The following is a 25,525-nucleotide window of genomic DNA, read 5'->3' as shown; positions in this document are numbered from 1 at the left end:
TTAGAAAAGTGATTTGATAATTTGCATGTGAGTCTGTGGCAACAATTTTAGATTTTACATTTCAAAATTCCAAGTCAAAAACAGAAAGATATCCACACTGTACATTCACTGACCTATGTTATTTGTGGTATGCCTTCTCATTAGTCATCCAAATTTAATTATTTATCTTTTAAATAAAGAACACTTATGATGTCAGTCCTGTGTTTTAATCTCTCACTACCAGTATGTCTTTTGGATAGTAAACAACAAATTGACATGTATTGACCTACCAGTATCTGAAATTTGATTCTAGTATCTATGCTATTCACTGAATCGCCGAAAAAATTACAGCTTTCAGTAGAATACAGTGGCAACAAGTCTGAAAATAGAAAGTCCATCAAAAACTGACTGATGAATTTTAATAGATTCAACTGTTTTTCTCAGCATGTATAATCCTAACCTCAGTGATTTAAAAGAAATAACATGCAACCTATAATAATATAGTGTTTGAGAATTGCTTTTAGATAACTGACAATAAAATGGCTTACCGTAGGTAGCCAGCCAGCTAGTCTTTTCTTTTAAATTATCAAGCACACATACAGACATGTTTAATCATACATTTGATTTACCACAGTAGTAAAATAGCTTTGTTTAAAAAGAAATTCAAATTTCATCCCAGATTTACTTGAATACAATCACAATGCCTTCTATTGTAGCCCTTTCATATCAATAAAAGGCTGAATAGATTGTTATGTTTAATTAATGTTAGATAGGAAGAGAGAGAAACCAAAAAAAAAAACGATCAAGTTTGAAAGCCTATGAATTCCCTTGGTGATCAACTAAGTCCCACATCTACCTTACAACCCTGTTGATAGCAAGGTTTTAGATCAATATTTAAATTTGTTAAAGTTCCCCAGCTTCATTGATTTTTAAATGCGCAAACAATGAAAGGTGAAAGTATTCTTTGAAGAGTATCAGCATAGGTTAGTATTGATCTGTGTGCTTGGGTTAGATACTGCTTCAAGGATATTGCAAAAACAAAAATGCACTTTTTTGGAGGTTGTGTTTTGCAAGCTTTTTCTTTTTTCACACAAATGTATCGCAATGCAATTGTGATAGTAACTCATTGTAAATATGCACTGTCATTATAAAAAGATTTTTTCACACATTAGTAACACCTTTCCATAATTTTGCAGTTCAAATTCTTATTTACTTGTTGTGTCAGTGACATGGAAGGTTAAATTTCAGCATTGCCGCGATAAGAAAATCTTTTTAGTATAACATCATCTTTCAAAAATTTTCAGTTCAAATTCACATTTAATTTTAATGTTAGTGATATTGAAGGTCAAACTTTAGTATAATTCCAAATGGGTTCATTTTGTGAAATGTTGAGTTGACATTTTGAAACCATTTATACCAGATGTTAGTTTGTTGTATTTTATAACAGAGTTCTAGTGGTGAAGACTGTTTCAATTTGAATGAAAAGCAATATACCGTGTACTGGTACATGCAAGAACATGAAATGTGAATACAGTTTTTGAAAAAAGAAATGATGTATAGCTGATTAAAAAACTCATTTTGAAACTCATTACAAACATCAAGTTAATCGCTCTGGAGGTAAATTAAATTTTCCTTGTAAATTGGTATTTTGCTTGATTAAAATGGTCTCTTCACTAAAACAAGACTAGAGTTTTAATGACAGACTGTAATGTGATATTTGGATCTTTCCAGTTCTGTTCCGATCACAAGATATTGTTATTTAATTTACTGAGATATGGTGAAAATGATCTTGGAACTTGAAAAGATGTTGCAGGGGTAGATATCGCCATTAGACATGACGATATCAATGTAAGTTTAGAATATTGAATGTGTAAACAGAGTTGATGTTTGAAGTTTGTTGTATAAATGGAGAATATGGAAGGATAAATTTACTTCATAAAATATTGATAAAAAGTTTAATTGGAATATGATAACCCTTGATCAATATGTCCTTTGTCTCGCAGTAAATATGTAATCCGGGTTTCTGTGCATTCTGTATGTAAATAAAACCCAGATTAATGTGCTCTATCATCATATTCCCAGTTGGATAGAAAACTTAATGTCTTCTGAAGACAGACAAGTTATGTGATAATTAGCATCCAGCGAGACTTCAATGTCATGGTTCAATGTCAACCTGTTCATCCCCCATTGCTAGTACTTAGGTCCACAATTACCATTCATTACAATGGCTTTGGATGAATCCATGTTGGTGAAAGGTTTCATTCAACCCATGTTAACATGGAAAATGAAAAACAGATTGACCCTCTGTGGGTCAAACAATATTGTAAAAATACTGTAGGTTGCTCAGGTTAAAAGATTCAATGGAAGATTAGAGTGACACGTTGTATGTTAATAAGTGCAGATCAATTAGACTGCTTTGTTCATAAACTCAAAACTTTATATCATGGCTTTAATATTGTTTCACTTTTTTTAACACTGCCAGCCTAGAAGGTACAGCATGTTGCTATGGTAACAGACTATCTACTTTCCCTTACATTGACCTGTCAATAATCTTTGTCATTTGTTTTGTTTTCTTACTTTCCAGTGAAATGTCCGTCACCCATCAAGAACCGAGACTTTGTACTTCAGAGAACATGGTTAGAAACAAGTACAGAATATGTCATTTTCAATCATTCAATTTTCCACAAGGTGAGAAAAAAACATTTCATGTTTTATATCACAAATGTGCACTTGATCAGTGCAGGTGAAAACCCCACCATCATTTGAAGAAAATGTTATCCATTGGGGTATCACAATATCATACATAAACAAAGAAGCAAAATGTAATGAAAATGGTGCACTTCACAGAAAAAACTGAGTTCATACCAGACAACTTTTCTTGGACCTGAATAGGTTAAATGTGAATTCTGTTCAGAATGATCTGTGTAGACGTACTGTGTGGGACCAAGAGTACAAAGGGGTCAACATAGAATTTGAGCTAACTTGTTATAAAATGATTGGATACGTTACATGTCAGACAAGAGTCATATCAGCTTAGTTTGGTCTGAGTGCAAACTGAAACTTGAGCTGGCCCACAGTCATGTGAGTGGATGTGTTACTTGACCCCTGGTACCTGTTACAAAAAGGTCATACTGGTAGGCCAAACTAAGTAAATACTTAGTTTTCCACTCAAAATAAGGTAGGCACAGCTAAAAATGTTGTGCCTTTATTCTTGTACAACATGCACATTCCTATGTGATTCTAGATAATACTGTTCAACATTAAACCACATTGTTCCATGGTTGTAGTATGACTGCTGAAAGGAAATATTTTGTTGCAGTGTCAAAGTCATGGCTCTGTTTCGCTATGAGACGTCTCCAACAAATTCAAGAAACTTCTGCAAGAAAGTTTGCTCTGTTCTGTGAAAGACTTTGAAAACCTATACATTCGGATGCAAAACAAAATATTTACTCACTTTAACCTTGTACTATTATTCAAATCATGGTGGTCAGAGGTCACAGGCACTGTTGCCATGGTAATTGTGTTGACCCATAGTCACACACTAACTTCAAATGATCAAGTATCAGCACAGACCATTTTTCAAAGAGTTTGATCATTGTGGTACAACTTGAATTGGTATTCATTCAAAACTAACCTCACTTCCATTGTGTATTTTACTTGTCCTTGAGAACATTCTGTGCCATACCATGTATGGATAAGGCCTCATACTGCATTCTCAATTGTTTATTTGTTGATTATAAATGCTGCAATAATTTACAAAATAACATTTGTATGGATGTAATACATGATATATTTTGAATTCTTCCTAAGTATATTTAAAGGGACATAAGCTGTAACTTGTGGCAAGTTTTTCAGTATTCTGCTTCTGTATATTAACTACCGTGTCTGACCCTAATCCATTTGTCATGTTGAAATTTCAAGTATTCTTTTTGTCAACACAGCTTGTATATGTGTAGTGATCATTGTTTATTGTTTACAAATGAATTCTTGTCCGGACTTGAATACAATTTTCAACAATAATAATGGAGATTATACTCATATAGGTTGAGTTGATATGCTAAATACTTGGCATTAAATTACAGTTTAGGGATTCAATGCAGAAAGTGTAGGGAAACCACAAAACAGAAGTTCTGAAAAAATAGCCAAAAGATACAGCTTATGGACCTTTAATGATGCTATCCTCAAATGACATCATTGTTCTCTCATTAATATGCAAAAATAAATATTTGTTCACAAATTAAATTACGTTCTTTGAATTACACATGCAAGAATGATGCAAATACAACATTAATAGGTGACTGTCAATATTACATTGAAAACTAAAGGACATTATGACATCTCAGACTACAGGCTGCAACAACAGCCATGCAACACTGACAAAATTTGTCTGGATTTCTACTAGCAGCAGTGCTCAACGTTGTTCAGGTGCAGCTAAAATTAGTAACAATTAAAACATGGTATCGTATGAAATGCTAAATTGCAGAGAATGGCAACTTTCCATGCTATGAATCATCATATGTTTGCAAGTCTGTGTAAGAATAGAGTAGATAGTGGAGGAATTAACATTTTTAGCTTGAATGGTAAAATTCAGAATATTTGACACAAATGGCACCAATGAGTGGCCATTAGGAATATAGCACTGTATTATCTGTCTCAGAAATAACACTGTTGGCCAACTTACCCTAGAGTCTGAGTAGTACTGTCAAAATGGTATGTGATGGATGATCTGACACAGTTACATTACAGCATAGCAGATGCTAGATCATTCTTAGCTCTCTCGTTTAAAATTTCGTAACCCAACAGTGTGTATACATGTTATGTACCTTCAAGCCAACAGCCCTGTATCATGCACTAATCTATTAAGATGTATGCTGTCAAGTGTCACAGTGTACCAGTAATCTCTATAATGTAGATGAATTTTCAATCTCTAGAGGATCATTCACCAGTATTTTCAATGTTTAGGACACACTCATTAGGGTCTCAGAATGTTCAGTTAAATCAACACTGATAATGAACTGGATGGTGACATTACCTAGGGTAAATTACAGTGGCTACTGACAAGATTGATAAGAAAAGCAGTTAATTATTTACCGGTACACACTGCAATACGTTAGAAATGCTGGTCAGTTTTCAGAGTCAAATGAATGGAAGCATAAGTGCAAGTGTTAGAGAGTGATTGACGTCACAGAATACCCAATGGTGGTGACCCTAGGTGAACTTTTGAACACATGATACAAATCATAGAATGATTTTTGTGTTGCTGGGATGTGGAATAGAATACCGTAATACTGGAACTTCATCTGTGTACAGTGAAGACAAAAAGATATGCACAGTGACATCACCATTTCACTTTACTTTGGAAAATTACATGCTCTAAAAGTGATAAATGACAGTTGAGACAAATTTCATTCTAGCTCTAAACTTGCGTAATTCCACTATTGTTGTGGATCCTGAGGGATAAAAAAGATATGACATAAAGTAAATTACATAAACCTGTTCATAAATTATCTTTGATCAATAGATGATGATATTAAATAGAGTCTTTTGAAAAATAGCACCAGTTGAAGATAAATTCTCCATTAATGTCACTGGGCTTTATTACATTATGATTACTTGGGTGAAAAATGACAGTATACTGGCACTCATTCCTCTTGCCACCATCTATTGGAAATTAATACAACTAGATTTCAACAGGAATGAAATGTCAAGAGTTCGAGTTGAATAAAAATGTTAATATACATTTATCATCAGTCTCATCAGGTCATTCATACAATTATATATTGTACAAAATTCTGATGATAGTGTAAAAAGCAAATCTTTAAGTATTTTTATTTTGACTTTGTTGTCATTGGTTTTTTTTCTCCATTGGCAGGATCTTCCTCCTAAGAAAGGCTATGTAAGGGCAGAGTCGCAGGTCACAGGGTACCTCATAAGACCTAAACCAAAGGGCTGTGAAATGACCTATGTTTCACAATCAGATCCCAAAGGTAAGACAGTCACTTTCCACAAAGACATCACACACCTTCACACAGCGGGGGAAACATTTAGATAATCAGGAACACGGGGAAAATACAACTGGAAATGTCACATGATTTGTGTGCTTCTTTCTTCAAAGTTCATAAGAACTATGACTACAGTGTTCTCACGTTATGCTTTTGAGAGTAAAGCATTTCCCTACTGATATTTCAGAGGATAGATGTTTCTCACCCCTATTTATCAAATGGTTTGCTCCAGTGTCAGCATAGTTCATTCAACTCAGCCGTCCAAACATGTCAGTGTAAATCTGAATACTTACCTTGAATAACAATCAGCAATATTCCCAATCTTAGCTTTCTTACCACGTGCAGTATTTCCGCACTGCTACATCATTGTCATTGTAACACTTACGCAGACTAAAAGACACCTTCAGCTCGTCATCTTTTATTATTCTTACAAGGATAATTGAAGACTGCAGCATCGTTAGTAACACCTAAGTAATTTTGATGCTTGGATCTTTTTAATCCCCGTGGTTGGAAAGACTATTTAGATTCTGGCAAAATTCCTGAAGATTTTACCAGATATGATGCATTATGGACTTAGAGCAGTTTTTCTTGTTAAGCCATAAAACCAGCATAAGTATAGCATATCACTGCCGTCACTGAGTCTGCCAATAATTTATCTGCCCAAAATAGTAAACTTAGGGTTCTATCTGCTGTTGGTAGCTCTTATATTATTGATATGACATTGTTGATGCAGGTTGATACTTTGATACATGAGAAAAGGGTTTTGAACATAGGGCATGTAACTCTTGGCTTTATCAGTTAGTTTGGATATGATAGCAAAATTTGGATAAATTGACAGTTGTGTTTAACAGATGAACAGTCTACCAATCATCAGTGAATGAATTCTAATAGATAGCCAGTTTTGTCCAGCAGTTCAGCATTCTCAGCTAATATATTTGTGTGATTGTCACTGTTTTCTTTACCTTGGACAGGTTCACTTCCTAAGTGGCTTGTGAATAAAGTAACACAGATCATAGCACCAAAGGTAAGTTCTGACATCATCAATTTCTCACAGTTGCCATCTAATGAACAAACACATGATATATCACACCAATGATTGTACAGTAGTGGAATTGTTTCTTGTTGCTGTCATTTTATGTATGCATTTGTAGGATAATCAAAGCCTGACCCAGGTCGTTCATAAATGGTTATTTTTAAAACAGTAATCCATAACAGTTGCTGTGTGGGAATACAATGATTTTGACCATATCACATGTGATACACATGACAAGTAGAATGTAGACATGAATTAAGCCATCCCAGAGTGAATGTTGTATATTAATCATACTGGTATATTCATTGCACCAAAAATGTAATCTGATTGGCCAAGATGTGAAAATAACCATGCTATATTCATGATATAAGGTAGCATGGTTGGAATACAGGCAAGCTCTCAGCTGGTGAAAAATCCCCTTTTTCAATGTTTCACACCAGATTTTCAATGAATCACCTCAGCAACAGGTATACCACTCAGTTTTGATCAGCTCATTCCATGGTGTACTTGCTATAGTCCTGCATGTATGTCATGTACTGGTCAAAATCTCATGATATACCTTTTGCTGGGTGTTATTTATTACTTTGAGCAAACAACTTTATTCTGATAGGATGTTACACAATTCTTGAAGATACAGTAAATTGACACTGAGCTCATTGACATTGTTTTGCACTTGTCTATGTGAATTCCCTTCAGATTATGCAGCGTGTGTATAAAGCATGTCTGAAGTACCCATCATGGAAAGCCAAGAACAACCCCAACCATAAGCCTTGGCTTTACCCTGAACAAAACACACTACCAAGACTGAAACTTGACGATATTCTTCAGAGGGCTGACTACTCAACGGAATCTCTTGATGAAAGTGAACTTCAAGAAGATGAATTCAAAGTTGCAGATCTGGATTTAGAAGATTAGTAAGATTCTTGGGAAAATTCAGACAAATGGTACTGCCTCTGTGGCCCTCCTATAAGCCTTGGTTCTTATCTGAAACACTTCTTAACAAAAAAAATATCAAAATTATCCTATGAGAAAATAGGAGAAAGGGGCATATACTTCATTGAATGCTGAATATCAAATATTTGTAAAATGGTGCCATTTCCCAACTGACTAATACCCATCTATACTTTTGATGTGGTGAAATTCAATGTATTTGAAATCCATATGTAGTGATCATAATGTGGAAGGTAGCAACCAAAACCATGGTCACACTTCAACTAAAGTACTCAAAATTTTCAACTGCTTGAGACTTTTGAGCAGTGTATTTTTTAACACGAAAAAAAAAAGTGAATTTGATTACATGGTGCAGGACAAAGTTACCACAGACTCCTAAGTATACCAAAATACATCTAAGTACAGAGATCTGGAGTATACAAATAAAGTTCAAATGGTCTGATAGACCAAACAGAAAATCAGGGATGAACAAATAGCAAAAAGATGTACTTGCATGTGTGTTGTGGGGGGAAATTCAACTTTGTATAGTCAGCATTCATTTCAGATTTACATTTTCTCTGAATTTCAAACTGAGGTAGTTTTATCCTGCATAAAATATTCCTATGAGATTGATTTACAAAAATAATGTTAAGGTTGGTGTGGAAACTGAGCACTTGAGGTTGAATTTCAGTGTGCTTTAAGATGTCAAACTTCAGTTTACATAGCAATGCAAGCAAGTATCATACTGCACAAATATCAGCAGAGGGCGTTTGAGACCACACTGCTGTTAGACTAGTCTACACTTTTTTAACTCCTCTCACTTGTATCTTGCTTGAGGACTAATTTTGTTTTGTTGATGAAGTTTTAACACACAGAAACCTTGCATGAAGTATCAAAAGCTATCTTTTTAGACTTACATCTGTCTCTGGAGATAGTTTGATGTAAAATGTTATTCTTGTTTGAATCTTATAGTGTTTATCTATGTACACAGTAGACAGTCATTGATTTGAAAGATGACAATAGTAAATAAACTAAACTTTGATTTTATTAGATTTTTGACAGCACTTGTAGAAGGTTAAGTTGCAAATTGATATTTTGGTGAAAAAAACTGGCCAAGTTGTAAAAGGGGCATGTTGAAATATTCAGTTATGACCGCAGTAGCCCTTCTGTGTATTCAGAAACAAAAATCACCAAATTTTGCTATGATTGTAGAATTTTGGTTGTTCCCTGAATTACCACAGAGGTATGATCTTCCGACCTTGGCATGTTTATAGAGCATTTGTTACAGTATCATGATTAAAATCTGCTGGACAGATAAATACAATTTGTTGTTCGTGATGTAGACATTATGTGAAGTAGAGTATGATGTCAAGTTTGTTTCATCAAACACTTGTATGTATGAAAACTGACCACTGATGGCCTTCGATTGTGACTTGCATCCCAGGGCACGTGTAAGCTCATGTACAGTCAGGGCATATGAAACTTATTCATGATAAAATTCCATCAAATTTGAGTGCAACGGTCATACTGTACCAGCCATTCCTCCCAAAATTGTTGAGAAAAGGGAATCAACAGTTTGCATGGTTGTCTTTTGAAAGCACACTTTAATATCACTAGTGAATTATCAACTGGCTGACCAACTGTTGGTTGAATTATGCAGTAGACATAGCAACACAAAGTAAAAAGGCTTCTCTTGACATTTTTTCCAAGAGTGACAAAACCACTTACATTCTTGTGTTGAATATCTCAGAAATGATGAAACTAAAAGTAAAAATAAAATATGGTTACACAGACATTCAGAGGAATTTTTAACAACACGGCTGGTCAAAAGCAAAGCAAAGTGCATACCTGAGTAACATTTTAAAGATAACATTAAAAAAAATAACAATTTTGAATAAGAATAAGATGATAAGCATACATTTTGAAGGGAACTTGCTACCAATTGTATTTAGGCATTATCTGAAAATTTGCACACTGTGTGTAACACTATTTTTCACTGGCCAAGCACATATTTTTACCACAACTTAAAGGGACACAAGCAGAGAAAAGGAAAAGTGTCTGTTGTTTTAAGGAAAGTGGATCAAAATTTATTGTAAATTTGAATAGCGATGATAATGATCTTGACATTTTGGAAAAGATTTTTGCATGTAAACCTGGATTGTTTGAGCCAATACAGAAATCTAAAATCATCAAGTGTGAAAAGTTACGATTATTCAGTAAGCTATTCAAGTGACGTGGTTCTCATCAGTTGGTCAGTGATATGCCAGTAACACACAGGAGGCTATACATCACCTGGTGAAATGTTACCGTAGTTCAGTTTCATTAGTTTCATTGGTTTATTGTAGAGTGTTAGTAAGTCTTTCTGTGGCGTAAACTTCTCTTGTGAGATGGCCTTACATGCAATAATATATATGGAGGTGGAATTAAAAAAATAAACAAATAAATAAATATGTAAAAAGGTTAGAGATCAACTGATCAAATCAATAACATTTTTTCCACTCTCCAGTTTTGGATGTAGCTTTCTTTTTACATAGACATAAATTTTGTACATGGGTACTGGGTGTTTCTTGACTGACTTTTAAAATTCACCAATTATATTCATAATATCAAAAGTAAGTAGCGTAGTTTTTTGTAACAGTGTACCAGTAACCATCACACCAGTATTTTGTAGGTTACAGATTGGTCTCAGTGTTTTCAAATACACCCTTTATAAAAGGGCAGGACAGCAGCATTCTGATGTGAAAAAAATGATCTCACGCACACATTGCAAAGATTCTGTTTGTTATTCAGAAAGCTGAAACGACTGCATCATTAGGTATACTACTTATGAGAGGCAGCCAAGCTTTTCAAAACATGTGACACTGAAATGTTTTTGTTCTAGTATAAGTGATATGTTGCTGTTGATGTATTCACAGCTGCTGGGACCAAACGCTACACACTATTAGGTATCTAGGAGGAAGTAGGTAGCATGTAATGTATTCAAGCATTACAGTTTATAGAGTAGTGACTGTGTTAATTGTCAGGTATACAATAGAACAAGATCTGGTAATTTGGACGCCTCATTCCAAGGAAGTAGATGGTGCTACCAACATTTGTATTGATTTTGTTTGAACTGAAGACAAACATGAAGAAGGTGAAAATGCAATAGTAATCATGTTTCAATTAAAAAGAAAACAAAGTTTTTTTGCAGTCTACAAAAGCTATGGACTAGCCATGATAATGTGAAAATAGCATTAATTTTCAAAATACAAGATTGCCATGTGGCTGATGCTTTCATAGCGATGTTACATGTAGCTTTCAAGTATTCTGTGATTTGATTGGAAAACTTTCCACAAATTCATTATTTACTCATAACTGTCGACTTAGAAGGAAAACTCAGTAAAATGTTTATGTCTTAATATGAATTCATGTACATGCTAAATGTTATCTTCAAAAAAGACATTTACTGGCAATGAGGGCTTTTGTCAACCCATGTACTTACAATGCCTTGAGCTCTGTTTCATCTAATACTGTCAGAAGTGTAATCTTATTTATAATAATATGTCATTTTAACGGGTAACAAAACCAAGGAACATATTTTAAATTATCACTGAGGAATAGAATGATGATTTTTTTTTTCAAAATTTCTGAATTCAGGAATAGTTAAAAGATAAGAGATGATAAGAAAGGATGCAAATTTAAATTTTATAGAAATCATTGACTACACGTTGTCAACTTTTGAGTTCTCAGAATACTGGCATCGTTTTACAATAAACAGATGGCACTGTTGTAGCTTGGTTTAACATCTCTCCCATTATTAGCATGGCTGGAGCAGCGTATGTGCAATGCAGCTATGGCTCAGACATGAAAACATGAGCAAAAATGGAAACTCCATTCATGTGACAAATATTAGCATGGGACAAATATTAGCAGACTTTATTTAAACTATGAAGAACTCTGTCTTCATTTCCATGTTATTTTCAGATTTGCCTTAATGAGCTATGGATAACTCTGGTCAGGATCAGTCTGAATTCAAATGCACTCTCTTTTTCTGTCTCAGCAGCTGTCAGTTTAAATATCAAATCTTACACATATTTACAACTTTCTGCTTCTTTCAGTGTTCCAGATATTAAAGAGTTTGAATGAGAATGTATACTTTCAGGATTGACTTTGAATGAAAAAGTAAATTTTCAGGATTGACTTTGAATGAGAAGTGTCTTTTCAGGATTGAATGAAAAAGTAGACTCCCACAATGAAATGAGAAAGTAGACTTTCAGGATTGACTTTGAATGAGAAAGTAAGACTTTCACAAATAAATGAGAATATAGACTTGTAGGAGCAACTTTAAATGAGAAAGTTTTTTTCAGGATTGAATGAGAAGGTAGACTTTTACAATTAAATGTGGACATAGACTTTCAGGATTGACTTTGAATGAGAAAGTAGACTTACAAATAAATGAGAATGTAGACTTTCAGCATTGACTGTGAATGAGAAAGTAGACTCTCACAAATAAATGAGAATGCAGACTTTCAGGATTGACTTTGAATGAGGACATAGACTTTCAGGATTGACGTACAGTTGAAAATCTTCATGCCATTCCACATTCCATTCAATTATATTCTCCAATCAAATTTGAAAATTCTAAAAAGAGATTTGGAAATCCTGCCGTTTTGAATTTTCTGTGATATTGATGATACACATTGAGTAAATTCAAACTTCTCTGAAGAGTGTTTTTTGTATATTTCAGAAAAATATATATTGATGAAATCTCTCGTCTTTTCCAGCAAATCAAAGATTCAAAATATTACTGTAAGAATTGTTGGTCCTTGATAGTTTGATACACCCTGTGGTTGTCTCTATAACAAAGTCATGATCAACTTTTCACGTGATTCATTCCTTCAAACCATAGTTGGCAGCCAGTCAGACACTAAGATTTTCATTACTGAGATGATTGTGTGAATACATATGAAGTCTTCCGTAGTTTTCTTTTGTATTTAGATTTTTTTCTAAAGCTCGACTTGCAGTAGTTGTGCAAACGGGGTTCTGCATGGTGTTTTCTTTTGAATGATTTTAATGGCTTTGTGAAAAAAATCTTACATATTAACATGCAAATTATTAGTTTTAATGAATTATGTAAATTATTTGGCAAACTTTGCTTCTGCAAATATGATACAGAGTTTTAAACATTTGTAGACCTATTGACATATCATATTCAACAGGGGTGCCACTCCAAACACCCACGATGTGACAGATCACAACTGGGGAAGTGGACACCCCCTGGCATTTCAGAATTACCCTATTCCTTTCTTCTCCAGATCATATAAAGTTCAATATTTTTATGATGTATTATAATGTATTAGTGTTTCTGTTTTGAAATTATTTAGTGTGCTACACAATAACACATGATAAAGAGGGTTGTATTAAATTTGAAGTTTTTTGAAATGTCAAATAAAAGAAGCAATTAAATGACAGACATTTCTGCACAATATTTGTGTGAGTGTGATTTCATTTGTGTGATTTTCATGCGTGATGGAGAGGCTTGCTTCAAAAGTGATGTGTGCTTTTGTTGTGTCCATGTTCAGTTGACAATTGCATATTTAGGATTATTAAAAATCACAGTGTGTTTAAAATTTGTTTCAACCGGAAGGACACATGCTGTAAATTATTTAGGTATCATTGTGGTATCATTGCATCTGATGTATTTGGTTGAACAGAGACTTTTCCAGGTTTCTGCCATATCACAGGAATATGGAAAAAATGAAAAATTTAGATGTGACTTGGTATCCTTTAACATATGGCAACTTTGTCACCGAGATACTTGAAACACTCAAAACAGTAGTATGGACAGCCATGAATTGAAGGTATGGACACAGTATCAATGGCAGATCAAATCGTACTTGCTGAAGAGGGCAGTCTCTCTGCTCTTCTGAAGTGATGACATATGTATGAAATATTCAAAGCTGCAGTATAATTGCTTTCTAGTTTCATGTTAAGTAGTTGAACAGGGTCATTATGCATTGCCACTTCTACAGATGAAAGGATTTTCTAATCAGATCAGTAAATTTAAGATGTGTTGCTACAGTTCAACTTAATGTACTGTACACCGTTTCTAATTTTTGTCATTCCTTAAATCTGCTAAATTTAAACATCTTTGATTCAGGATTGAAAATGAACCTGACTGACATCAACATCGCCTGCCCCAGGTATAATTCCAAATGAAACCTAATGAAATGCATTAGTTTCTTTCCACTTGAATTTCACGCAATTTTTTTCCAGGTTCTCGCATTAGTGAAGTTCTCCTCCCAGTCAAACACTTGGCCAGTACGATGTTTGATTTCTATAACATTAATTACACAAACTGATCTCAACCTTTTGTCACCTTTTGCTAATCCTGCAAACAGAGTTTATACAAGCGTTTGATTGACGGTCGGTTCAAATCGCCAACGGTCATTGATTCCCCACCACCATTGCTCGAATTTCCTAAAAAATTGTCTTCCAATCGCCTTAGAATTTGAATATAACCACAGAGTTTGATCTGTAGCAGCTTCGCGCTGACTGCTTGGCAGTCTGTCTGCGTTTTTGTGGCTGGGAAAAACTGAAAAGTGGCATTTTCTGGAGCGTGTGCCTGCGTGTTGCCTGAGTGTCCACTTACACAATGAACGCCACCATAGCTTCACGTCCTTTTAAAGGGAGGCTCTGCCTTTAAGTTAACATATCCCAGGATCATGAGAAACACATAACAAATATTGTTATAAGTTGTTTCGTTTACTTTGTAAACAAACAAGAACATAGTTTCAGATGAACTTCGTGTTTTTGTTCAGAAAGGAATGTAGCTGTAAATTTTGATATTATTTCAATATTATTCTCTGTACCTGCAGGTTTCATGATCTACAAACTGGTGACTACATCCATACATTGTTTAGACCACGGATCCAACTCCAATGTTTTCTAGAGTTGGACCTATTCAGAGGAGTAGGCCAAAGAAAAAAAACTGCTGTTCCGATAACCCAGCCTACCCTATTTTTTGCCTGCCAACCCTGAACATTTTAGAGCTATGTAAACACAGAAGTAAAAAAAAGAAAGACAAAACCTGTAAAATCACATGTCCGTTACCTGTCATTTGAATTTTGCTTGATTCTTGCTTGATTCTTTTTTATATGTATAATACGTCTTTCTGAAAATGTTGTGGCCTGTGTTTGATTGCCCTGAACCCCTGAAAAGTGCACATTTAAAAATAAAAACATTTTGGAAAAAAAAAATTCCTCCCGACCTACCTACCCTATTTTTGAAAACCATGTTATCAGAACAGCACAATTTTTTTCGGCCTTATATGAATTCTGAAATGACCAGTATTCAGCTTGTTAATGCTATTAGCTGTATATAGCCACATTGATGTTGAGGACTTGAATTCAGTTGTCATCAATAATAATGCACATTTAATATACAGGTAATGTTTACAAAGTGAATGCCGAGCAGTTATAAATATGCTTTGCAGAGTAAAAGACATTACAGAACATAAGTGCTGAAACAGTATAACTACTCTGCTGTTGTCCTTTAGCCTTAAATTTCCTGAAGGTGGGAGCCTGATCTTTGAACTTTTTCATCTTTCTTCAACTGTATGTTTCAGCATTACCAGTGTTCCAACACATTTCAAACAAGTCTGACAACACGGTTGAGCACTTTGGGTGATTTTATAAATCATCAAGGCGACTATGTTGCACTTTAAAATTGAAGTATATGCTTCAAATGATACAGTTGTTGTACAGTAGTTTAATCATCTCTATTGGATCCATGCAAGTTACATATTGTTATACAACAACACTACTGTGAAATTCGTGATTGCGAGGAACAAGGCTTATAAATAATATAAATCTCTCTGAAATATTGAAATATTGAAAGCAATGCAGAAGTATTTGAGACTATTTTATGGAATTTCCCAAACAGAACCCTCCACCCTAAATCTGCAGAAGTAGAAGCAGTAATTCCGAGGAATAATTTTTTTGCCTACCCATATATATGTATATGAATCTAAAAAATACTTGAACTACAATGGGTACTAAAGATCATTGATGCTTGAGACACAAACTGACAAATTAATTTGTACTCCCAAAATCAAATAAATTGAAAGTCTAATATCTTATAACAAATTTGACATTTTCACCCCAATATCAATTACCAGGCAAGCATACAATGAAAACTTCTCAATTGCTTTAGACTATCTGCATCAAGTTTCAATAAAGTCAAACACATTTCTAAAACTTAAATGCTGTATCAGTAGTAAATTTTATGCTAATCACAAACTTTTTACTTTAACCTACTAAAGTTTGACTGCCTTTGATTGAGTATTCAATTGCACAAAGATGAGCGTAGTCAATTTAGCATATGGTAGTCATCAAAGACTGGTCTCTGCAATGTGAAGCATGTAGTCGTACGACAAAACTTGGCTGAGTTGGTAGTTTTGTGTGCATGTGCACATAAAGTGACCTCTAGCATGTTTGCTTTGGATGTTTTGTCTATTCAATTGGATTGATATTGGAATAGCAGAGTTAGTTTGGCTCAAAGGTTATCACTTCAGATGTGAAATCACAATGGATTCCAGTATATTTCACAAAGATTCATTTGTGGAATGTTAGAGAAGAAATTCATTTTGGAAGTATCATCTGACGTGTTTTGACATCATTGACTATTATGAATTCGATCCTTTCATTTAAACCCATTTCACAATATTATGCGAGGTAGACAACCAATGTTCTCCTAGATTCTCACAAATTGATCTTCTGAGTTTAATCAAGTTGTTTGTCTCATTATATATAAACCAGTTTGGCTGTTTTGTTTGTTATGGATGTATAACTTACATATATTCGCATGTTAATGATGGTATTACATATTCTTTCACAAGGCTTGCCCATCTTGAGTCGTACTTCAAGTGCTATTGCCTGTGTATATACATCTCAGTCTTTGATATCTCAAAAGTTCAGTTTGCACATAGTGGTGCTAACTACCCAGCACTGAAGATTTCAACCTTTGCCCCAACTATACTTAACCATTTGAAAAGCAAATATTGATACCAACATCAAGAATGCCAGCTGTCATGGGTACAAATATACACCGTAAATTACATAACAATATGCAGTTGGGTATAAAATGCAATGTTGATGAAGCCCTTGACTGACTATTAACTCTTTTCTGAGGATAGAATGAAATGACAGATGTTAACAAACCTCAAAGCAAGGCATTCATACCACGCACACTAATGTGCTTGGATTTACCACTACATGAAATTTCTCAAAACTTGACTGAACCTGCAATTTTGCCTTCTGTTTTTTTCAAAACTTCATCCACACACATTCACTCAAATTCATCCTACACATTGTTATGGAAGGTTGTTACTGAAAATAGCAAGATTTAATAATTCTCCTTTTAAGACACCAAAGCACAATCAGTGGAAGACTCTAAGCTGAAATAAATTACATTCACATATATGACATAGCAATCTTCTCGTGTCCTAGCCTGCACTGAGGATACACAACATTACAGTTTCTACAACATTTATTTTCACATGGATTTCATCCGCATGTCTCTCCATTGAAAAGTTAAATATTATTTAAAGTGAGAAATGTTACAATACTACACTACAGACCTACTTTGTACACAATATGAATAAGTTTACTGGTAATTGTATATCCCTGGTATCATATTTCAGTACCATTGAAAGACTGTATCTATTCCATGAGGCCACAGTAAGTAAATTCTTTGTTTTGTGACCACTCAAAATTTAAAAAGGTAGGCAGGTAAGTGGTTAAAAAACACTAACACAAAATCAATATGCCTTTACTTGACAGCTTTGTCATACAATCTGCTCATTCCAGTTGCATTCTTCTACGGGATACAATGTTACTTCACCACCTGGTTCAATGATTGTAATGTAACTGCTGTCAGGCTACATTTTGTCATAGTGTAAAAAGTCATATTTTGTTTTGCAAAAGAATAGCATTAACAATAGAAAATTCCTGAAGGAAATTTTTTTTCTGAAAAACTAAGAAAGCTACACACACACGGACGCAAAACAAAGAATTGACTTACTCTGGCCTGATTCAGGAAGGCACATAATGGTTTCAGCATTATTAGGAGCATATTAAAGTGCTAAGAAATATAATGTAAATACAAAATATAGTACCTTTTATATTTAACTTGCTTGGAAAAAAAAAGTTTCTGGAGTACTGATGAAATTACTATACCTACATGGACCTTGCAACATGCAAATATATCAGCTTCAGTGTGATGATCTCAAAAGTAACTGAATTATGATGAACAAATTGAAGTAAAGATTCACTCCTTCGTATAATTCATTGGTAAAATAATACTTCCATTTGTTGAAATAACCAAAATAGAACCATTCATAAGGAGTACTTGTAGACAAATACATTACTTACATGTGACTTGATCTTCACTTTATCCTACACCAATTGTGTAAAAGAACTCATAGAAAAAGGAAGATCGTGTGAAAGCATTTGAAATTATGTTAAATATCAGTGGTGTAATATATTTTGTTTCTAGTGACGTTTTGCTACCATTGAGGGTATGGTATCTATACAAACGCCATTTAGCTATACAAGTCTGTGTGTGTACAGGGAGGATGTCAAAGAATACAAAATGCTGGTTTTATCAGGCCTGACCATTAGAAAAGATACATAAGAAAAACAAAAAATATTTTAAAACAAAATGCTTGACACAATGCCTTCTTTCCTGAGAAGATTTTGTCAATAGCACCAGGTGATTACCCCATATCAATCTGCCTCGTATATATTTATATTAATGTATACCTATCATGCAAGGATAGAGGACAGAATTAAACCAATACATCAGAATTATGCCTCAGGCAGTGATACATTTTTGATACTTAATCCCAGCTTTGCTGAAAAGCACAGTTGGCACTAAAGCTTAACAAAACTACATAAATTGATAATATTCAAAGTAAAGCTATTTATTACATATGTACCACAGTTTACTCACATTGAAGCGCGCGCGGTACTACCGGTATTTGCACTGCAGTGCAATACCAAAAACATTATGCCATTCCTTTATGTTAATGAGTATTTACCAATTTTGACCCGAACTATTTTTGTTTGTAAACACAAAAAATGTCTCAAGATTTCATTTCACGTTGGTTCGATGGTAGTCATAGTAAAATGCACGACATTACCAATTAAAAACTACGACAAAGAAATTGCATGTACTTATTGTAGTGTGAGGATGATATTTATTATTCGGAAGAGCAGTTTGTTTGTCAGCGAAGCAAGAACATTGACAACTGGCGACGTCCGTTTCTAGCTCCATGGATACACGGCGGCCATCATACATCGAAACACACGTAAAACTGCGGGCGCAGCGGAGCCAATAAACAGTTAACATTTCAGAGACGTTTTTGCCAGTAGTTTTCTCACCGGACATTCCCTGTTTACAATAGAAAGTTTTTTTGCATGCAGTTTACTCTGTGCTCTTGTGTCCCACACGCTATTGATAACAGTGACTGAGTGAGCGCTTGTGTGCCACGGTGAACACTGAAATTTGATCGTTCGACAAGTTACGTTTGCCGTATCTTACTCTTAAATTTCCCGTAAAAATCTTCGAACTGTTATTTGTATCGATCAATTAGAAGAATTTCAAGCTCAAAATGTTAAAAAATCAAAAGCATTCCTTTTTCAAAGTTCTATTCGTTTGGCTATCCGTGGCATTTTGCTACGTATGTGTTAGCGATCGCAAGCAGAGTTCGAGCTCTCCGACGTTCCTCTTACATCATCCTTGATAAACAAGTAAACAATAGTTTAGCCGATCAAAATGGAAGGTGTGGCGGCATTGACCAATGAAAAGTGAAAGCTGATTCGATGCCTCATTACAGTGATGTCAATGTTATATAACTCCGCAGGGTCAAGCTTTGACAGTCAAGTAGTACTACACACGACTAATCATCAATTCTCTCGATAAATGATGCAAATAAAAGATAGAACTTGTGCTGCGGTGTATTCGGCTGTCCTTTCACTCGCTTCGCTCGTGAAAGGACTGTCGCCGAATACACCGCAGCACTCGTGCAAATACCGCTAGTACGGCGCGCTTGCACTCACAGGCCATGGGGTTCTGTCATATTATCATTGAGATTGTTGATTACTTAGCCACTAAAACTTTCCAGCCTACTGGAATACAGTCAATATAACATTTATGAAATATTCTTTATAGACATATGATAATTTTCTAATATTGATAGGAATTTGGTGCCTTATGATGGTATTGTACAGCATATTACCAGCACAAGTTATCTTAATCAGTCATAAAAGAAACCACCATTATTTGATGCTCCTGGAGATGTGATATAGGATCTTTCAAATGTCTTCTCAAATCCTGTTGAAGGGAGTAGAAGATAAACATGTGGATGAAATAGTTTTACTAGATAACAGAATCATCATTAACCTATTTGTCAGCACTCATCTTAACATTTTAGCTGCTAATTACTTGTTGATATCAGTTTCAATACATATCCAATTTTGACTTCAATTCTCAATTTCCTCGATACAATACAATACAATACAATACAAGATGATCAAACTTTCTGAAATGGTATTTTTGCTAGAAAGGTATTGTACATCTATAGGACATGTGGCAGTCTTTATTGATAACAATAAATATTGTGGCATACACATATTGCTACATAAAACACAGCCTCACAAATAATATTAACCTCATTTTACAGTGGTATGTATGAAAGGTAAACACAGTTACATACATCACAATATGAATACAGTTTTTATGATTGACATATGCAGCAGAGTATAGTAAACCTTTCATTTGCGTGAAAGACATACTTGTACACCATGATAATTGATATGTCACAAAAATTGCCATGAAACGAATAAATATTTATATTTTCAGACTGGATAAAATTCCTGCTCACCGTACGGGAAGTATTTTATTTTCATTTCAATTTCATTAGAAGACTTCAGTATCCTGACAGCCTAAAAGAAAATAGAAACAAAAGCTGGTTGAAGGCAGATACAGGAATCAATAATGATATACTTACAACAGATACTGTGACAATATTGCTGTCATTGAACAAATTTGATAATTACCAGACTGAATTTTTTTTTGAAAGTAAGCCCAAATTTTGATGAACTTGCAGATCAAACTATCTTTGACAACTGTCTTGTATCTGGCATCTTCATTAGCTCAGTGCCTACCGACAGTATGAATACAGATGTATATTTGTAACAGATGTAATGCTGTTAGTTTGGTAAGAAATACGTGGATAGTTATGGAAGACACTGCTGATAAAGGATCAGCTTTCTATGATTGTTGAGGGTTTGACATATTTGATTTCTTGGACCAACACATCAAAGATATATATGGCGTCCTAACCATGTGGCACTAGTCTGAGGTGTTAGAAATACAGTATACTCAATGAAAGCAGAAGCAATGTCTTCCAATGTAAAACCAGCACTCTGATATGACATATTCACCTTGTAAATAGTTGATACTGCTCTACCAGTGATTGCACAAACAAAATACCTACTCACATCATCATGTGGAAGATCCTCAAAGTTATGTCCGTTCACACTGATAAGTTTATCACCAACTTGGATACCAATTCTCTCTGCATTTGATCCCTGGTATACCTAAAATGTCAAATATAGTATGTGAATTTTAGTGGAAAATATCATTGTAATTGGATGTTTTTAAGTAATTTAATTCAGGCGAGTAGTTGTTCTGTATGTGTACAACAATAGCAAAATACAAAGTTTATACTTACTTTTGAGACATAAATGCCACATCGATGTTCCTTCCCACCACGGATATTAAAACCAAGCTGAAATTTACAGAAGGATAAAATTTAAATTACAAAGCTGCAAACATCGTTATGTGGATTTGAAATTTAACCCTTTCACCCCATTTCCCAGTCTAGAGGTCCAACTTTACCATAAAAAAACAATGGACTTGGTTCAAACCATAGTGGTGAAAGGGTGAAAAGAATTGTGACACTAACATTACAAGGGTAAACAAACCTGCTCAGAATAAGTGTTTCAAAACTAATAAAGTCTTGTTCTCACTGTGAGTTCCTTGGGCGTTGCAGGGTCTGTGTCTACACTTTGCAAATACTGGGGATTACCGGTAGCCCGAGGAAACTGTGTGCGGCCACACGGTCAAGTTTAGGTCTTTGTTTTGAAACTGACACCGACCTAAATGCCCTCTACGGTTATGTTGGGCATCACGGAAACGAAAATGGGTTATGGATTTATTTATCGCAAGTTGATCACTCAGAATTTCACAAAGTTCATCAAAGAATGGCATAGTCTTCCTTTCCCTGACTGCTTCTGATATTGTGGTCAATAATATCTTTGACATTTTGCCTTCATGGTTTTTATTTTTCAGTGACACTGCTCGGGGCTTCTCAATAAGTCCCTTGACTGACCCCCCCCCCCCAGGGGTGTACTCTTTAAAGTTTCATATGGATGTGTGCCGCTCGATTTGAAAACATCTACCATGAATATTCCTAAAATAAGACTCCTTGCTAGGGATTTTGCTTGACAATTTCTGGAAATTTTCATCTTTATTCTGTTGCATGTGAAGGTTTTCCTAAAGAACAGGACCTTTGCTTTGTTATTAACCCATGTTTACGGTTTTAAGGATGAAAAATCGATCCATGTTTAGGGGTTTTTGTGTGAAAAGTGACCCATTCGGGGGTCATATGTCCGTACACCTTTTCTATGAGAGTACCCCAAGGGGCTTGGCTGCTGCTTTGTCTGCTGCTTAGACTTGCTCCAAGTCTGTGGGCATATAAGTATCAAAACATATAATAAACTGAATGACTAAACATCAGCAGACCATCATGCTATAGTAGGCTGTTGCGTAGATAGTGGTTATATGCCTTGGCCCACAGAGTAGCTTGGCCAACCAGTAACTCAGCTGCCGAGCAAAGCCAGGTGACTGGGGGCAAATCTATCTGCTGCTGTTCGATAAACTGCATTATCTCTTGAAGTGCTGTTCATCAATTTCTGGATGCTCTGTTTTCGCCATACAGCAAGTAGAAGCGTTACTTCCTCTTCGGACCAATTATATACCATGTCCAGCTGCGTACGTAGGACACGCCTGTCATTGTGAAACTCAATGACAACTGAACAAAGGCCATAGGTTACCTCAAAATATGCCCAATAGTCGCCGCATGGGGCGTTTTTCGACGCTGCTAATTTTCAGTGCGTTCACACGCACTGCGAATGCGGAAATTTATAGCATTGGTCAATACAACAGTGATAGTCTGATATCTCAGATCATTGGTTTGACTTCATTTCTGCATGCCACACTTTTGGGAATTATTTTGATGGGTGGTGACAGACAGTGAAACACAAAAGGTCAATCTACAGTAATGAAGCATTTCCATCAAATATGTGAAAAGGATTTGTGATATATTGTATGAATGAAAGAACAAATTATCAAACTAACATGGTGCAGATAGCACGGAAGTTATGTACTCTACCTGATCATTGTATCTGTTCCGTTTGAATTTCACTATCCTAGGTAGAAATTGTCTGAGATCACTGTCATAGTCTGGATGTCCTTCGATCTGTAAATTCAATCACATAGAGATGATAACAAATCAAAAATACCCATGTCCCTGTTAATTTTAAAGAAATTATAAAGTTTTTATTGTGATGCTTCTTGTATTCCACCTCTTGACGGGTTTTCTAAGGTGTCTAATTTTATTAGTTGAGCAATCAATGTTCATAATTTATTGTGCTTCACTTTGGTTCTGCTAAATGGCATTGCATGAGTGTGTTTACATCTTTTGGGTTCATTTCCATAACCAATCACTGCTGAATTAAATGATGAAAAACTTAGGGAAAGTGTAAAAATGATGGTCAAAGTCTTTTTAAACCCTTTCAACATGATTTTGGCATACATGTAGAAACTATGAAAAATATCACCCAAAGAATAGGGCTGGTCTCTGGTAATAGAAATTGCACTTTATTTATGAGATTTATCTCAAGATAAAGAGTTCAATATTCATCAGATACAAGTAAAATGAAATGTTCTTCTATTATTACAAAGTTTGTCAAATACTCTTCCTTTTCGATTGTCTTATTCTACATGTACATGACTGTCATTACCTCATTTGGTGGTCGCCATGGAGGTGGATGCTCGTAAGGTGGAAGAAACACTTTAACCATCCTGTCTCCAATATTTTCATGTCTAACACTACCCATATTGCTGAAAGTAATTCATAGTACAAACTTTTATCGAAGTGGCATTGTGTTTGCAAACAACTGAATTGTAAAAAGTTAAAATGAATACTTGTCATTGCAACAGACAATATTTGTGTTCTACATTATTCACATCATACTGAAACTTTAACATCTGTAACAGCTGCAATAATTGCGCCAGATTCAGCTTCTTTTACTTTTAATTTTTAATGGTTTATTACCAAGTACAGATAATACAGAATAAATGGACAACAGCTGGTAATATTTTCATTATTTTTGTTCCATAAAACAAATATATTTTCTCCTTGTTCTCCCATAAATATATTGAAATACAAAATACATGTAGTCTCGCCTACACTATTCATTATGTACAATCACAGTCCCTCCACAAAGTGGAGGGACTGTAGTACTACAATATATTATCTATTGTTTGACCAATGAATTCTAGTCCCAAAACTAAAATTCAGTGTTCAACAATAACACAAAGTATTTCAACATGAGTTTACAGAATATTAACACCTCAAAAATTACAACTAACGGAATTATTATATTACTGTTCCATCATGGAGATAGCACACTGTGTAAGTACTGGTAAAAGTGATATTGTGCACAGTCCGTGATACGCAGGGCCACTTACATACATGTATTTTATGTAATACTACACTACTGCCACTTCTGCCTCAGTCTGTGGCGAACTTCACGTGTGTGGGGATACAGTGACATTATAGGAGGGACTGTGATAAAACTTTGACGTAAGTTTGGGATAATTAACTCCACTGACAACGTAGTAGAACACTTACCTCTTAGACCGACCGGAAGACTACATGTCAACAACAACAGCAAGGGGGAATGGAAGTTTACAAAAAAAGTACAAAAAGCACGATTAGAAGCACCAAAGTGTGCGCATGCGTGCATCCTCGTACGCGGATGTCATTTCAAAGACCAAAGCAACGTGCTTCTTGAGATACTTGTTTTGTACCTCTAGAACCACAATCGTAGTGAAATCCACATGTGATCGTATCGTCCGTGCTCTCTGTTTGCAAATACGACTGGTGCTTCTTGCGAGACATATTTCGTATCCTGAGAAGCACACTGTAAGAAGACATGAAAATAAAGAAATTGCACCATTTTGCACTGTACTCAAAACACCTTTTTTCCCCATTAAATTATGACTGTGCTTCTTGCGAGACATATTTTGTGCCTTAGAAGCACACTATTAAAAACATGACAAGATAAAGAAATTGCACCATTTTAACTTAACTTACTGATGAATTTCTTTCACAAGTTATTAAGCAATTGTGACGTATCTTCTACTGACCATCTTTAATTAAAAAAACACACTTTTTCCTTATATCTTC

General features: G+C 34.9%; 2 protein-coding genes across 2 annotated transcripts in view; one reads left to right on the top strand and one right to left on the bottom strand.

Moving 5' to 3' along the window:
* The window catches only part of LOC139130761 (START domain-containing protein 10-like), a 28,639-nt gene extending 15,230 nt beyond the window's left edge, over nt 1-13,409 (top strand). Inside the window, exons 3-7 of the mRNA XM_070696552.1 lie at nt 2,564-2,667; nt 5,852-5,966; nt 6,953-7,005; nt 7,711-12,324; nt 12,474-13,409. Coding sequence (XP_070552653.1) covers nt 2,564-2,667; nt 5,852-5,966; nt 6,953-7,005; nt 7,711-7,929 — 491 coding nt within the window. The 3' untranslated portion in view covers nt 7,930-12,324; nt 12,474-13,409. The remainder of the gene's footprint in view (nt 1-2,563; nt 2,668-5,851; nt 5,967-6,952; nt 7,006-7,710; nt 12,325-12,473) is intronic.
* A 6,468-nt stretch (nt 13,410-19,877) lies between these two features.
* On the bottom strand, nt 19,878-25,062 carry LOC139130759 (PDZ domain-containing protein 11-like). The gene is made up of 7 exons (XM_070696549.1): nt 24,968-25,062; nt 24,075-24,174; nt 23,444-23,530; nt 21,722-21,778; nt 21,489-21,587; nt 20,870-20,930; nt 19,878-20,319 (listed from the first exon to the last, which is right to left on the bottom strand). The coding sequence occupies exons 2-7, from the start codon at nt 24,168-24,170 to the stop codon at nt 20,243-20,245; spliced, it is 477 nt and encodes a 158-aa protein (XP_070552650.1). The 5' UTR covers nt 24,171-24,174; nt 24,968-25,062; the 3' UTR covers nt 19,878-20,242.
* Between the last annotated feature and the right edge of the window lie 463 nt (nt 25,063-25,525).

The sequence above is a fragment of the Ptychodera flava genome, chromosome 4 (genome assembly GCF_041260155.1).
Source record: "Ptychodera flava strain L36383 chromosome 4, AS_Pfla_20210202, whole genome shotgun sequence".
Classification (NCBI taxonomy): Eukaryota; Metazoa; Hemichordata; class Enteropneusta; family Ptychoderidae; genus Ptychodera; species Ptychodera flava.
The sequence above is the reverse complement of the archived record's forward strand: the minus strand, read 5'-3'. Positions and strand labels throughout refer to the sequence as shown.